The sequence below is a fragment of the Hyalella azteca genome, unplaced genomic scaffold (genome assembly GCF_000764305.2).
Source record: "Hyalella azteca isolate HAZT.00-mixed unplaced genomic scaffold, Hazt_2.0.2 contig13848, whole genome shotgun sequence".
NCBI classification, from domain to species: Eukaryota; Metazoa; Arthropoda; class Malacostraca; order Amphipoda; family Hyalellidae; genus Hyalella; species Hyalella azteca.
Genome location: NW_025943754.1, coordinates 8821 through 22466, shown reverse-complemented (window position 1 = coordinate 22466; position 13646 = coordinate 8821). Strand labels below are relative to the sequence as shown.

At 43.3% G+C, this 13646-nt stretch overlaps 1 protein-coding gene across 1 annotated transcript in view; it reads right to left on the bottom strand.

Annotated features, from left to right (window-relative positions):
* Positions 1-13646, bottom strand: part of LOC108671488 (inactive phospholipase C-like protein 1) — a 25347-nt gene that overhangs the window by 4452 nt on the left and 7249 nt on the right. The window contains exons 5-15 of the mRNA XM_047883852.1: positions 13332-13395; positions 12733-12826; positions 9522-9725; positions 8369-8572; positions 6541-6658; positions 5139-5304; positions 3673-3835; positions 2962-3138; positions 1943-2121; positions 1425-1536; positions 701-783 (exon numbers count right to left, since the gene is read on the bottom strand). Of these exons, the coding sequence (XP_047739808.1) occupies positions 701-783; positions 1425-1536; positions 1943-2121; positions 2962-3138; positions 3673-3835; positions 5139-5304; positions 6541-6658; positions 8369-8572; positions 9522-9725; positions 12733-12826; positions 13332-13395 (1564 nt within the window). The remainder of the gene's footprint in view (positions 1-700; positions 784-1424; positions 1537-1942; positions 2122-2961; positions 3139-3672; positions 3836-5138; positions 5305-6540; positions 6659-8368; positions 8573-9521; positions 9726-12732; positions 12827-13331; positions 13396-13646) is intronic.

Sequence of the window (13646 nt, the reverse complement as noted above, 5' to 3'; positions counted from 1 at the left end):
GGATATAGGGCTTCTGTGAGGGATATAGGGCTTCTGTGAGGGATATAGGGCTTCTGTGAGGGATATAGAGCTTCTGTGAGGGATATAGGGCTTCTGTGAGGGATATAGGGCTTCTATGAGGGATATAGGGCTTCTGTGAGGGATATAGAGCTTCTGTGAGGGATATAGGGCTTTTGTGAGGGATATAGGGCTTATGTGAGGGATATAGGGCTTCTGTGAGGGATATGGAGCTTCTGTGAAGGATATAGGGCTTCTGTGAGGAATACATGGCTTCTGTGAGGGATATAGTGCATTTGTTTGGAATATAGGGTTTTTGCGAGGGCTACAGTGCTTATAATGGATACAGAGCTTCAGTGAGGTATAGATCACAGCGTCCTATGAGTTAACCAGTACGCTTATTTAATATATGAAGTGAATATTAGAAGTGTCATGGCACACATAACACATCTCTCCTAGCGAACACTAGAGGTGTTAAGGCACACATAACACATCTCACCTAGCGAACACTACAAGTGTCACACAACACATGACACATCTCGCCTAGCGAACACTGCAAGTGTCACATAACACATAACACATCTCACCTAGCGAACACTACAGGTGTTACATCACACATAACACATCTCCCCTAGCGAACACTACAGGTGTTACATCACACATAACACGTCTCACCTAGCGAACACTACAGGTGTTACATCACACATAACACATCTCTCTCGATGTTGAAGCTCTCCTCGAACACCGGAAATCTGCTGTTGTTCCTCACAGTCCGAGTCTGGAATTCTGGAATTTGGGATAATGAAAAAAACTTGAAAAATTGGCAGATGTACAAGAGGTATTGTGTTGAATATTTGATTGCGGATAGGCTGATTTTCATAATTGTTCACTAATATCGAACTACTTCAGTGAACCTTTGCAAAAAATTAATGTAGTTGAAGATTTGTTTAACAATCGATTAAGAAGTGATTAAAATATTTTTAGAATAATCACAAATGTCAGTTAGAATATTTTTTAAAACAGTCAGCCAATAATTTAGGATACATCATTTTTCAAATCGTGTCTAAAAGCGAACAGTCAATTCAGAATAAAGTGACGGATAATATGATCGAACTTTTTCGTTCAAGCACATCGGGAACCGGGAAATATGCAATGGACATCAGTCGGTGAATGCAGCGAGCAACTGGCTTTACACGCTTGTCGGTTCCCATATCATGCTGGCACATACCCTACAGTCTGCGGGTATCCCGAACACTTAGATTACCTTCATAGTCTGCGGGTATCCCGAACACTTGTATTACCTTTACAGTCTGCGGGTATCCCGAACACTTGTATTACCTTTACAGTCTGCGGGTATCCCGAACATGGGTATCCCGAACACTTGGATTACCTTTACAGTCTGCGGGTATCCCGAACACTTGGATTACCTTTACAGTCTGCGGGTATCCCGAACACTTGGATCACAACGTAAGGGTCCACGAACGAAGCTTTGGACGCCGTCGAACCTCGCGGTTTAGGCAGCGACTGTGCACTGATGATCTAAGCGAATAAATAAAGGAATCAAAATTAATTGTCTACATTTTTATTGCATGACTAAAAGAAATGTTATGTCAACGTACTTGCTCGGCAGCTACTCAGTATATATGCTCAGCCACTTTTGTAAGCTTACCAAACTCATCTAACCTAAAATGTCAGATGTTCGCAAGACGTGTAAAAACGTGCGAAGTTTCTAATAATCGTAGTTTTCGTACAAAATCGCACAGGTCAAAACTCGTCAAAAACGGTATGTATGTTCAACTTGTAAACGGCTCTTGTTAATGCGTTAGCTGATGGCACAAGCAACAAACTTCATGATTTCCGTGGTTAACGATCAATCGCTAACCCCACCATATTAAATAATTTTAACGAATTCCAAAAATCGTTTCCTTTCGCTTAAATCAATGACCTTTATCTTGAGGAGCTGGGGGATAACCCCCGGGATGGGGTCCTTGGTGGCCACGGAGAAGACAGAGATGTGGTCGCGCATTACGGCCGGCTTGAGGACGTAGCCACAGCCACCGTTCGCCCGGAACTTTCCTTCGTACACGTCCATCATTTGGCCCGGTGTTTGGAAGTTGAGCGATACTGAAATGAAGCGTAATTTGGCCCGCTGTGTAGAAGTTGATTAAACTGAAATGAAATGTGGTCCGGCGTTTCGAAGTTGATGGACCCTTAAATTGACTGAAATGCGGCCTGACGTTTGGAAGTTGAGAGAACTGAAATGAAGTGAAATGCGGCTCGTTGTTTGGAAGTTGAGGGACACTGATATGAATTAGAAAAAAGCCCGGTGATTTGGAATTGGACACTGAAATGAAGCGAAATGTGACCCAATGTTCGGAAGTTGAGGAACACCGGGGAATGAAGCAAAATTTGGCCCAGCGAGTAGAGACGCTGCAGTTACAGGAGACAATGCGCGACCTTCCAATCAAAGACTGATAGCGCGACAGAATCTGCCAGTATTCAGTAAGTAATATTCATCTTAAATCAGAAGCTGCCATAAAGCAAGCCTAACACTCCGTGGCTACTCTCTTTAATTTTTTAATTCAAATTGAAATCTATATTAAACAAGAAGTCGTGCTTATGATGACCTTCATCTATAATTCAACTTACCGACAGATGGTGTTTAGCATTCAATGAATTTAAGCGTAATCACTTCATCGTGTTTCGTAATTCCTTATAGAAAAGAAATCGGGAGTTTAAATCTCTCATGGAAGAGACATCAATTAAGTGTTTGAATCCTTCACGGAAGAGATTTCAAGAGTTTGAATCTACCGTGGAAGTGAAATCAAGTGTTTGAATCCATCTCGGGAGAGCCATAAAGTATTGAAATCACTCTTGGAAGTGTTTGATTTCCTCATGGAAGAAATATCAAGCGCTTGAATCCCTCATGGAAGAAATATCAAGCGTTTGAATCCCTCAACTCACCCAGCTGACACCCCGCATTCCAGAAATCCTGGGGGTTGTAGTTGGACGAGTCTTCTCTGGAGGCGTCTGGGTAAACCCGCGTCAGCAGAGACTTGTTCAGTTTAACCAGTTGCTCTGGACAGCTCTGACACGCCCGGGCAGCAGAGCTTTCGCTTAAGCTCTGGCAGTCCGGCAACTCTAGGTTTAGGCAGGCAGTCATATTAGTAGCAAGTAAGAAAACGAAATAAAATTAAGTATAGTAAAATAAGAGAACAGTAAGTGATTTAGTTACGCATATGGACATGTCGTTATTTTATGTACAATACACGAACTTAGAGCGTAAATGTTCGAACCGGTAATCTCGCAGCTAGCTTAAGACATTCATTCATTTCAGTGTATTCATCTCAGTATCAGTATACACCCATACAATCAAATTCATTCCTTTACCACACAATTCAACTCACACACAAGGCCAAATGACACCTCCTTCGCTTTACCACCATAATCAATCCCTTTGAAATACCCACCTCTTTCACCACTAACTTCGCAGTACCACCATACCCCCTCTTTCACAAACTTGGCAGTGCTACCATAATAAAACCCTACGTAAAACCCACATTTCTTCTCAACATTGCAACACCACCATAATTAACTAATTGACCTGTAAGACATACCCACCTCTCTCACCATCACGACCTCAATCTCCCATTTCCATTTACCCAGCTCACTCACCTCGTTCATCGTATCTCCGTCGATTGAGTCCTATGAGTCGACTCAATTCCACACAGAGCTGCCGCTTTGGAAAGGGTTTGCCGCAATTTTTGCCCTCGTTACCCTCGTCATCCTCGTCGCTCACGTCGCCCTCGCACACACTTTCGTCACGTAGCTTCTTACCCTTGTGGAAAAAATCAGATATTACCTTTTGTTATCGACCTTTGTTCCTGTGAAAAAGATGAGTGAGGGGGGGGGGGAAGTTAGATTTGGTTTCGAGGAGTATACTACCAAAAATTTCGATGAATACACTACCGAAAGTACACGTAGCGGCCCAAGCACGCGTAGCTACCCAGTACGCGTAGCGGCCTAGGTACACGTAGCTGTAAATTTAGCGTTAATGATTGGAGGGTTAATCATATCATGAATCGCTATCAGTGTTTGACTGACAGAGATACAAACTTGTAAACTATCTATGATATTACTGACCGTGGTCACTTGTACGATATTTATTAATTTGACGATGGGCGCTAAATAGGGCGGGGGTAGTTACTACTTTACTCACATTCATAATATTGAATATAGTTTTTGCGAAATTGGAAGTTGAGAGTTGTCTAAAGTCGTCGAGCATTTAAAAGCAGGATATGGTTTGATCACAAGACCTCGCAATCTGGGCAATCTAGCATGAGGGTGAGTGCATTTCTACTCTGAGTAGGCTAAAGTAAAAGCAATGGCTGCGCATATAAGCAACAAAACCGGACGGCAAAGAGTATTTCGGAATTCGTCTTCCACGTCAGCACGGTCTGCAGCTCCTAAGCCATGAACGTAGGCTAGCTGTTTGGTATATTCTAGAAGTAGCGGGCGCTACGAATTACGATTCTTCGATACAACTCCCACCCTTGCACAAGTTCATCAACGGTGTACGAGAAAATTAGCGGTGTACTCGTGGACTACAAGAGAATCCAGCCCCAAGTCGCCCACTCACCTTGAGCAACATTTTGTATCTCAGGACGGCTTGGGAACCACAACAAAACCCATACGCTGGGCTCGGGGACTTCTACAGAGCCATTCGCTGGGGCTCTGGGACTACTGCAGGTCCCAAATGCTGAGGCTCGGGGACTGCTAAAGAACCCAGACGCAGAGGCTCGGGGACTACTACAGAACCCAGACGCTTAGGCTAGTGGAATACTACAGAACCCTGGTGCTTAGGCTAGTAGAATACTACCGAACCCAGTCGCAGAGGCTCGGGCACCACTACAAAGCCCAGACGCTTAGGCTAGTGGAATACTACAGAACCCAGGTGCTTAGGCTAGTCAAATATTACAGAACCCAGACGCATAGGCTAGTGAAATACTACAGAACTCAGACGCCTAGGCTCGGGGACTACTATAGATTGTAGACGTTTAGGCTAGTGGAATAATACAGAACCCAGACGCAGAGGATCGGGGACTACTATAGAGAATCCAGAACTCCAGAGGCTCACTCACCTTGAGCAAGATTTTGTGCCTCAGGAGGTGAGGTGACAATTCGATTGCTGAGACCTCCTCGTTAGGCCTATACAGCAAGGGCCCGAGGACCGTCTCTAGGATATCGGCCATAACTCTCTGCTGGGAAAGGCTGCAGTACGTTTCCAAGTGCACAATGACTGGGTACCTGGGGAACGAGTGTGACTGTTAGAACAAGGGTAACAGGTAGCTGAGGAGAACAATGGTAACGGGTAGCTAGAGTCTACATAAGAGTGAAACAAGAGGTCACAAAAAGAGGTCAAGCGAGAAACTGGCAATCTTATAAAGGGGTTTAGTGGGATACTATCCTGTATTTGTAACAATATTGGCGAAAAAATGGCTGAAAAATCACTACGAAATATTTCAAAAGCTAAGAGAATACAATTAAGTACAGTGTGATTCGCGGAAACTTCCTGATTTAAAAGCTCAATAAAAAAGAACTAGTAACAAATCATTTTAATGTAAATTTTATTGAAGAAGACATTCCCTTATTTTCAAATCACTTTTTTAAGGATGACATTGGACAAATGACGGCCCCCATGCCGTCAATGCATTCAGTTAGTTGATTTTTGAAAATCCCTTCAACTCGCTGCAACTCATTGATGGGTATATTAGCGATGGCTTGGCGTATCTTGTTCTTCAGATGAGTTAGGGTCCTTGGACAGTCATTTTAAACAATTGATAATGGTCTCAAATGTCGGCATAATAACAATTGATAATTGTTATTAAGCCGACTTGATAACGTTGTCACCACACCACGCGTAACTATGTGGTGTGCGGTGTTAGTAGTCAGCATAATTGGCCCTTATTTCTTTGAAGAAAACGAATGCGTAGTAACGGTGACTGCTGCTCGGTACATGCAAACAATTGACGCCTATTTTTGCTAAAACTTGCTGAAATTAATTTCAGGGATGTCTGGATCTAACAAGATGTAGCCACGGCCCACAAAGCGCAATGTTCAATGGATCTTCTGAGAAAACATTTTGCAGAGCGCCTGACCTCCTTGAGAGCTGACCTTCTTTAGCAAGCTCGATCGCCCGATTTGGCTCCGTGTGAGTTTTTATGAGGTTATCTAAAATAAATTGTTTACAATGACTGTGCAAGGACTCTACCTCATTTGAAGAATAACATCCGCCAAGCCATCGCCAACATACCCGTCAATATATGCTTCAGCGAGTTGGACGGAACTTTAGAAATAGAACTGAATGCATTGACAATAGGGGCCGTCAAAACTAAGCGATATAAAAAATTCGGGTGATTTCTATTTCAATAAAAATTACAATGTAACGATTTATTGACAAGTTATTTTTTATCAAGCTTTTAGGTCAGGAAGTTGCCGTGACTCACCTTGTATAAGGAACATATAAAGAATAAAAATACTGACGGAGAAAAATCGAAGGAGAAAGTAGCAATGGCTTCCATGACGTCCCTGAAGGTGACGTGAGACGTGTGGGCCCGTGCGTTGTAGACCAGCGGCTCTGTCGGCCCGTCGTGGACGTCCACTGGAATAGCCCGTTATATACTTGATTACGAGCAGGTGAATTATAGGCGTGCCGGCAACGTACAAGGCCCGTTACTTGATTACGAGCAGGTGAATTACAAGCGTGCCGGCAACGTATAAGGCCCGTTACTTGATTACGAGCAGGTGAATTACTAGCGTGCCGGTAACGGGTCGCGCATGTCTACCGGTGCACGCTGGCAATAATCGGTGCACGCTGGCAATAACCGGTGCACGCTGACAATCCTCGGCTCTACAAGTCAGCACGACAGGAGCTCGTAATGACCACTTAAGGTCATCTGCACGTTGCTTATGAGCTCGCATTGCTCATCCATAATGCAAATAATGAATGGCCGTAACTTCTCATAGCTCGTCGAGTTTGCCTTACTCACTGCAGGGCAATGTTTGCAATAACCGATTAGGCTAGTCGATAACCATGAAAACAGATCTGGCGAGACAATAACCGCAATAACAGATCTGACGAGCTAAAATCCGCAATAACAGATCTGACGAGCTAAAATCCGCAATAACAGATCAGGCGAGCTACAATCCGCAATAACAGATCTGGCGAGCTAAAATCCGCAATAACAGATCTGGAGAGGCTATAGCCGTAATAACAGATCTGGCGAGACAATAACCGTAATAACAGGTCTGACGAGCTACAATCCGCAATAACAGATTAGGCAAGACAAATCCGTAATAACAGATCTGGCGAGACTATAACGTAATAAGAGATCTGGCTAGACTATGACCGTAATAAGAAAAAATATAACTCAGTACTCACTGCAGTGAGTGACAGAGAGCACATTTTCTCAGAATCGATGAAAACGTGAAGTCACGGACAGACGGACGGATGGACGGACGGACGGACATGACGAGCACAATAGCGCCTTTTTTCCATAAATGAGAAAATACGCTAAAAAGTCTTTTTGGTTCGTGGTTTTGTAATTTGTCTCCAATCGCAACGTTGGTGATATTGCTTTGCCTTCACCGAAGGAAAATCCTCTGGGAAATATTGGATTATTCGAACGTATGAGAAATTTAGTGCCTGAAATAGCACGGTTTTATTTATGGCGATTATTTGGAAATTTATTTCTCATTATATTCTCTAACATACACGAACGCGGAAATCTAATTGATTAAAATGCTGATTAATGCAATATTTTATGTTCTATTACATACACTAGTTTGAAACGAATTTCAAAACGTAAGAAACGTATCTTATGTCATGATGAAGACCACCAAATGATATTTACATCTAAAGTCACCCTCAAAAGAACTCGCAAATATTACTATTACTCTATTACGCATGCTCAGTAGATCAACATTCCCGTATCGGTACTCATCACATGAACATGATATTTGCTATCATAGGCACGCTCACAGCGACTTAGAAGACTCTTAGTCAAGATTGCACATGCTCAATTGCTCAACATGCATTACCTGTCCAGATTCTCACCACATGATATTCGCTTCTTTAACAACGCTCGAAATACCTCCTCACAAGTCTCGTAGGCATAAGATTTCACATTATTAGTATCAGTGATATCCCAGTCCCAGGTCACGATTGATCGCCTCCTCTGACTATCGCACATCCGCTCTCATTAGGGCCAGCTGATGCACGATGCTGTTGCTTGCTTCTCGCCACTAGTAGTGTTGCAGGGGTGGACGATCACATGTTCAGTTATGCAATAGTTCCCATCCAGATACTTACCTTTGACGCAGCGGCAGCCACAGGTGAGCACCCTGATGTAGCCGTCGATGCTGCAGGGACCTTTGACCTGGTCCTCCAGCAGAAAGGTGTTGTGGCTGCACGAGATGAAGTAGTTTGTCAACGGCCGCGTCATGTCCTGACTCACGCTGCGCTGCTGTGGGTCGAACACGTCGCACTCGTCGCTGAGTAGGTACTTTGTGAAGCCTGCCGTGGGTAGGACGGTAGAAAGAAGGCATGTTAGGAGATGAGCGGGTACTTTGTGAAGTCTGTTCGGTGCACGCTGGCAATAACCGGTGCACGCTGGCAATCCTCGGCTCTACAAGTCAGCACGACAGGAGCTCGTAATGACCACTTGAGGTCATCTGCATGTTGCTTATGAGCTCGCATCGCTCTTCCATAATGCAAGTAATAAATGGCCGTAACTTCTCATCGCGCACCCCGTTTGCCTTACTCACAGCAGGACAATGTTTGTAATAACAGATAAGGCAAGGCAATAATTGTAATAACAGACATGGCGAGAAAAGAAACCGTAATAACAGATCTGGATCTTTCTCATTATATTCTCTAAAATACACGAGTGCGGAAATATAATTGATTACATTGCGAATTAATTTATTTATTTTATGTTTTGCAGCAAGCGCTCGTTTGAAACGAATTTCAAAACGTAAGAAGTCCAAAAATCAAATCTTATGTCAGGATGAAGACACCCAAATGATATTCAAATCCAGTCACCCTCAAAAAGATCACCGTTACTCTATTGCACATGCTCAGTAGATCAATATTCCCGTATTGCTACTCACTACATGAACATATTTGCTATCATAGTCACGCTCACAGCATCTTAAAAGTCTAAGAGATCAAGATTGCATATGCTCAATTGCGTAACATCACCTGTCCAGAAGCTCACCACATGAAATTCGCTTCTTTAACAACGCCCGCAATACCTCCTAAGTGTCGTAGGCATAAGATTTCACATTCTTAGTATTCCTTATGTCCCAGCACTCCCAGGCCACGATGGATAGCCGCCTCTGACTATCGCGCACCCGCTCTCATTAGGGCCAGCTGATTCACGATGCTGTTGCTTTCTTCTCGCCACTAGTGTCGCAGGTGAGGTCGAACACATGTTCAGTTGGGCACCCAGGTGAGCACTCACCTTTGACGCAGCGGCAGCCACAGGTGAGAACCCTGATGTAGCCGTCGATGCTGCAGGGACCCTTGACCTGGTCCTCCAGCAGGAAGGTGTTGTGGCTGCACGAGATGAAGTAGTTTGTCAACGGCCGCGTCATGTCCTGACTCACGCTGCGCTGCTGTGGGTCGAACACGTCGCACTCGTCGCTGAGCAGGTACTTTGTGAAGCCTGCCGTGGGTGGGACGGTAGGAAGGGGGCATGTTAGGAGTTGAGTAGGTAGGGGAGGAGGGATTTGGGGAACGTGGGTAGAGAACTGGTACGAATAAATGTTCAATGGTACTATACAGCCCGTCACTGCCGGTCGCTGCCCATCAATGCTAATAACTTACAGTAACTACCCGTCAGTTGCTGTCACAAACAGCCACTAAATGAATCTATGTGTTGAACCGCTTTCATTAGTACTAATTACTTACGTTTATAAGTCGCCGTCACTAGTTTTACCGGTGAGTAGGCTTAAATACGAGGCATGTACAGCTATATGTATTTTTCATTTATGGTCGTCAGTACGAGTCTGTACAAGCAGCTGACAGGCAGCTTTGTTGACAATTTTAGTCACTGGCTAATTTTGTCGCCTCGCATGTCACATACCCGATTTACGAATTATTCCTGAAGATCAGCAAAAAATCATTAGTGGATTACAACGCTACACAAAAACGAGTTTAATTAGATTTTTCAAAGTAAATTGATACAATTATAAGCTAGAATCTAGTCTTGGTTACGGGTCCCTCAACTGTAGGCAATGTAATTAATGTTTAAGTAACTGGTAAAGAGAGTTACCGCCATTTGAACGTGACTTAATAGTAATTGAAGGAGTACATTAAAATTAATTGTACAATAAATTGTTTCGATGTCATGTAGAATTGCCAATAACTGTAACGAAAAATAGCTGTAAAATTTCATTCACTAATGTATCTGGTATTATGAAGTTACAAACTTCAAAAAATTAATACAACCGTCAGCAATGAATGTTATATCGAAAAATGGCGATGCGTAAAACGTATTCACCAGATTTTGTTCGGCGCTACAATGAATCGAAGTAAAGTACAAGCGAACCGTTGATCTATAATAAGGACCTAAGCTGCCATAACTCTCAGCTCATCAGGCGGCCGTTAGTTACGTCACCAGTGTCACCAGTAAGGGTTGCCAGATAGCCTAAAAAACTGCAACGTCCGCGGACAAAAAAGCCATTAATTCGATATATACGTATACTAGTATACTTGTAGGTAAAAATTTCATTTTACTTTTTTTATGACTTTTTATTATTTGATAAGGAAGTACTCCCATCATAAATTTTTACCGGCCAACGCAATTGAAAAATTTAAATCGCAGAAATTGTCCGCAAAAAATACCACCTGGCAACCCTGTCACCAGCCACTTTATTTAGTTACAATACCAACTACAGGTAGCGACGAAATTATTCGTACACCTTACCTCTTTAATGTTTTCTTGAATAACTCGAAAATTTGTGAATATATAAGCCCAATATTTGATTGAACCAAGCTGTAAGTAATAGGAAAAATAGCACCACACTTTCAGAACAGAATGAAATTTCGAAACGTTTAACATGCGAAAATTTCCAAACACCTTCAGACAGAATTACTCGAACAGTTGGTAAATACTAGCATAGTTGCAATGTTAATAATCTATGGCACGTCCTTTCATCTTGGTAACTTCCAACGGTCTCTTTCTATAGTTTTTGATGAGATTCGCAGTGGTATCCGGTTTGATATTATCCCGGTGGACACTATAATCGGTGACGTCATTCAAGAGGTGTCAGTTCCTGCCATTTAATTGCAAACTTCAAGATGGGCAAGACGAAGGAGCTCAGTGTGGATCTGAGAAGCAAAATTATTGACCTACACAAATCTGGCAACGGTTATGTGTGCATCTCGCAGTGCCTGAATATTCCAAGAGCCACTGTACAGTCGGAGATAAAGAAGTTCGTACAGTTTGGTGCCGCACGGCGCACACACGTTGCCTGGATGAGGACGGAAGCCAAAACTATATGAACGATCAGTTCGAAAACTGTGTCGGGAGGTGAATATGAATCCAAGAGTTTGTTGAAATATGAATCCAAGAGTGGTGCTGAAGGGCATTGCCAATAGATTAGCCATTGAAAGGATAAGCCTGAGCCAGCGTGTTATATGTATACAGCGTTCTCATAACGAAAATGGCCTGCATGGACGCAGACCCCAGTACCCCGTCCCCCGCAGATGAGTCCCACTTTTCACACGTCATGTTGCTGCTCGTTTGACATTCGCAAGATCTTACGTGGATAAAAAGAAAGGCTTTAGGAACCAAGTTTTATGGAGTGACGAAACAAAAATTTAACAATTTGGACATAATAACTCGAAAAAGATTTGGCAGAAAAAAAGGGAGGTTTTCTTTCAAAATTAAGAACACAATCCCTACAGTTAAACATGGGGGTGGGTCAATAATGCATTGTGGTTGTTTCTCCTTATATGGCAATAGTAAGTTTCAATTGATGAAATAATAAACTCTGATGTTTTTACAGCGGCTTTGAAGAAAAACTTGCATGCACCCGCTCTGAAGTTGGGTCTTGAAAGACGATGGTTCTTTCATCAAGATGATTCAAAGCATGCGTCGAAAGCGACGACCACTTGATTTAATAAAACGAAGGCGACTCTTCGTCCATGGCCAGTAAATATCCTCGACTTGAACCCAATTGAGAATTTGTGGCAAGAATGTAAAGTTGGAATCAATAATCAGGCTCCCAAGAATCGGCAGGAAATGACACAAGTCGCAATTGAAGAATGGGATATTCCGCATCCAACCGGATATTATCCCAATAAAATAATTTATCCACTAACTGTATGTTAGTTAGTCACGTGACCAGCTACGATAGTTAGTCACGTGACCAGCTACGATAGTTAGTCACGTGACCAGCAACTGGCCGACTCTCGATATTATCCCCTAAAGACGCCACTGCGCTTCCACACGAAGCCACTAGCCCGATAATTATAATCAGTGTCTGGCCAGGCTTGAGTTGCTGTCACAAGTTGCGCCGTTTACGCGCAAAGTAGCCGTCACTGGCGGTCACTAACCGTTACTGTCCGTAACTATCCGCCACTAACTGTCACTGTCTGTTACTAACCGTTGCTGTCGGTCACTATCCGTCACTGTCCGTCACTAAAAGTTGCTGTCCGTCACTAACCATCAACGTGGAGCTGCAGGTTCGCCCGCGCCTCCGCCGACGGCTCATAGCGCGCGATGAGAGCCTCGATCTGCGCCGCCCCCACGCCAGACATCTGCAACACCGGGGTACTGGGGTACTGGTACTGGGTACTGGGTACTGGATACTGGTACTGGGGTACTGGGTACTGGTACTGTTACTGGGGGACTGGGTACTGTTACTGGGGGACTGGGTACTGGGGTACTGGTACTGGGTACTGAGTACTGGGATACTGGATACTGGGTAATGGGGTACTGGGTACTGGTGTACTGGGGTACTGGGTACTAGGTACTGGGGTACTGGGTACTGGGGTACTGGGTACTAGGTACTGGGTACTGGGGTACTGGGTACTGGGTACTGGGGTACTGGGTACTGGGGTACTGGGGTACTGGGTACTGGGGTACTGGGGTACAATTCAATGCCGTACAATATCATGTACGAATAATGTAGTACGTACAATCGTAATTTCTAAGTATTGACGTGGATAAAAAATTTTTTAATGATAATAAATGATCTACGAGTTCGTAAAAATAAGAGACATTTAAACAGAATATTATTCTCAATTCAGAGGTGATACTCACCCTTTGTTCGCCCTCCAAGAAGACCTGGAGGTCGTCGCTCGTTAAGTAATCCTTGTTTGCAAATCTGTAAACATAATAATTTAATTTAAATAATCATAATTTCATTTCATAATTTTTCTCCCAATGAGCAATTATACTTTGCACAGAACCCTATATTTACTCAACCTTAATTTTTAAATATTTAATCACAAACCTTTAGAGGTCACAAACCTTGAGAGGTCACAAACCTTTAGAGGTCACAAACCTTTAGAGGTCACAAACCTTTAGAGGTCACAAACCTTTAGAGGTTACAAACCTTTAGAGGTCACAAACCTT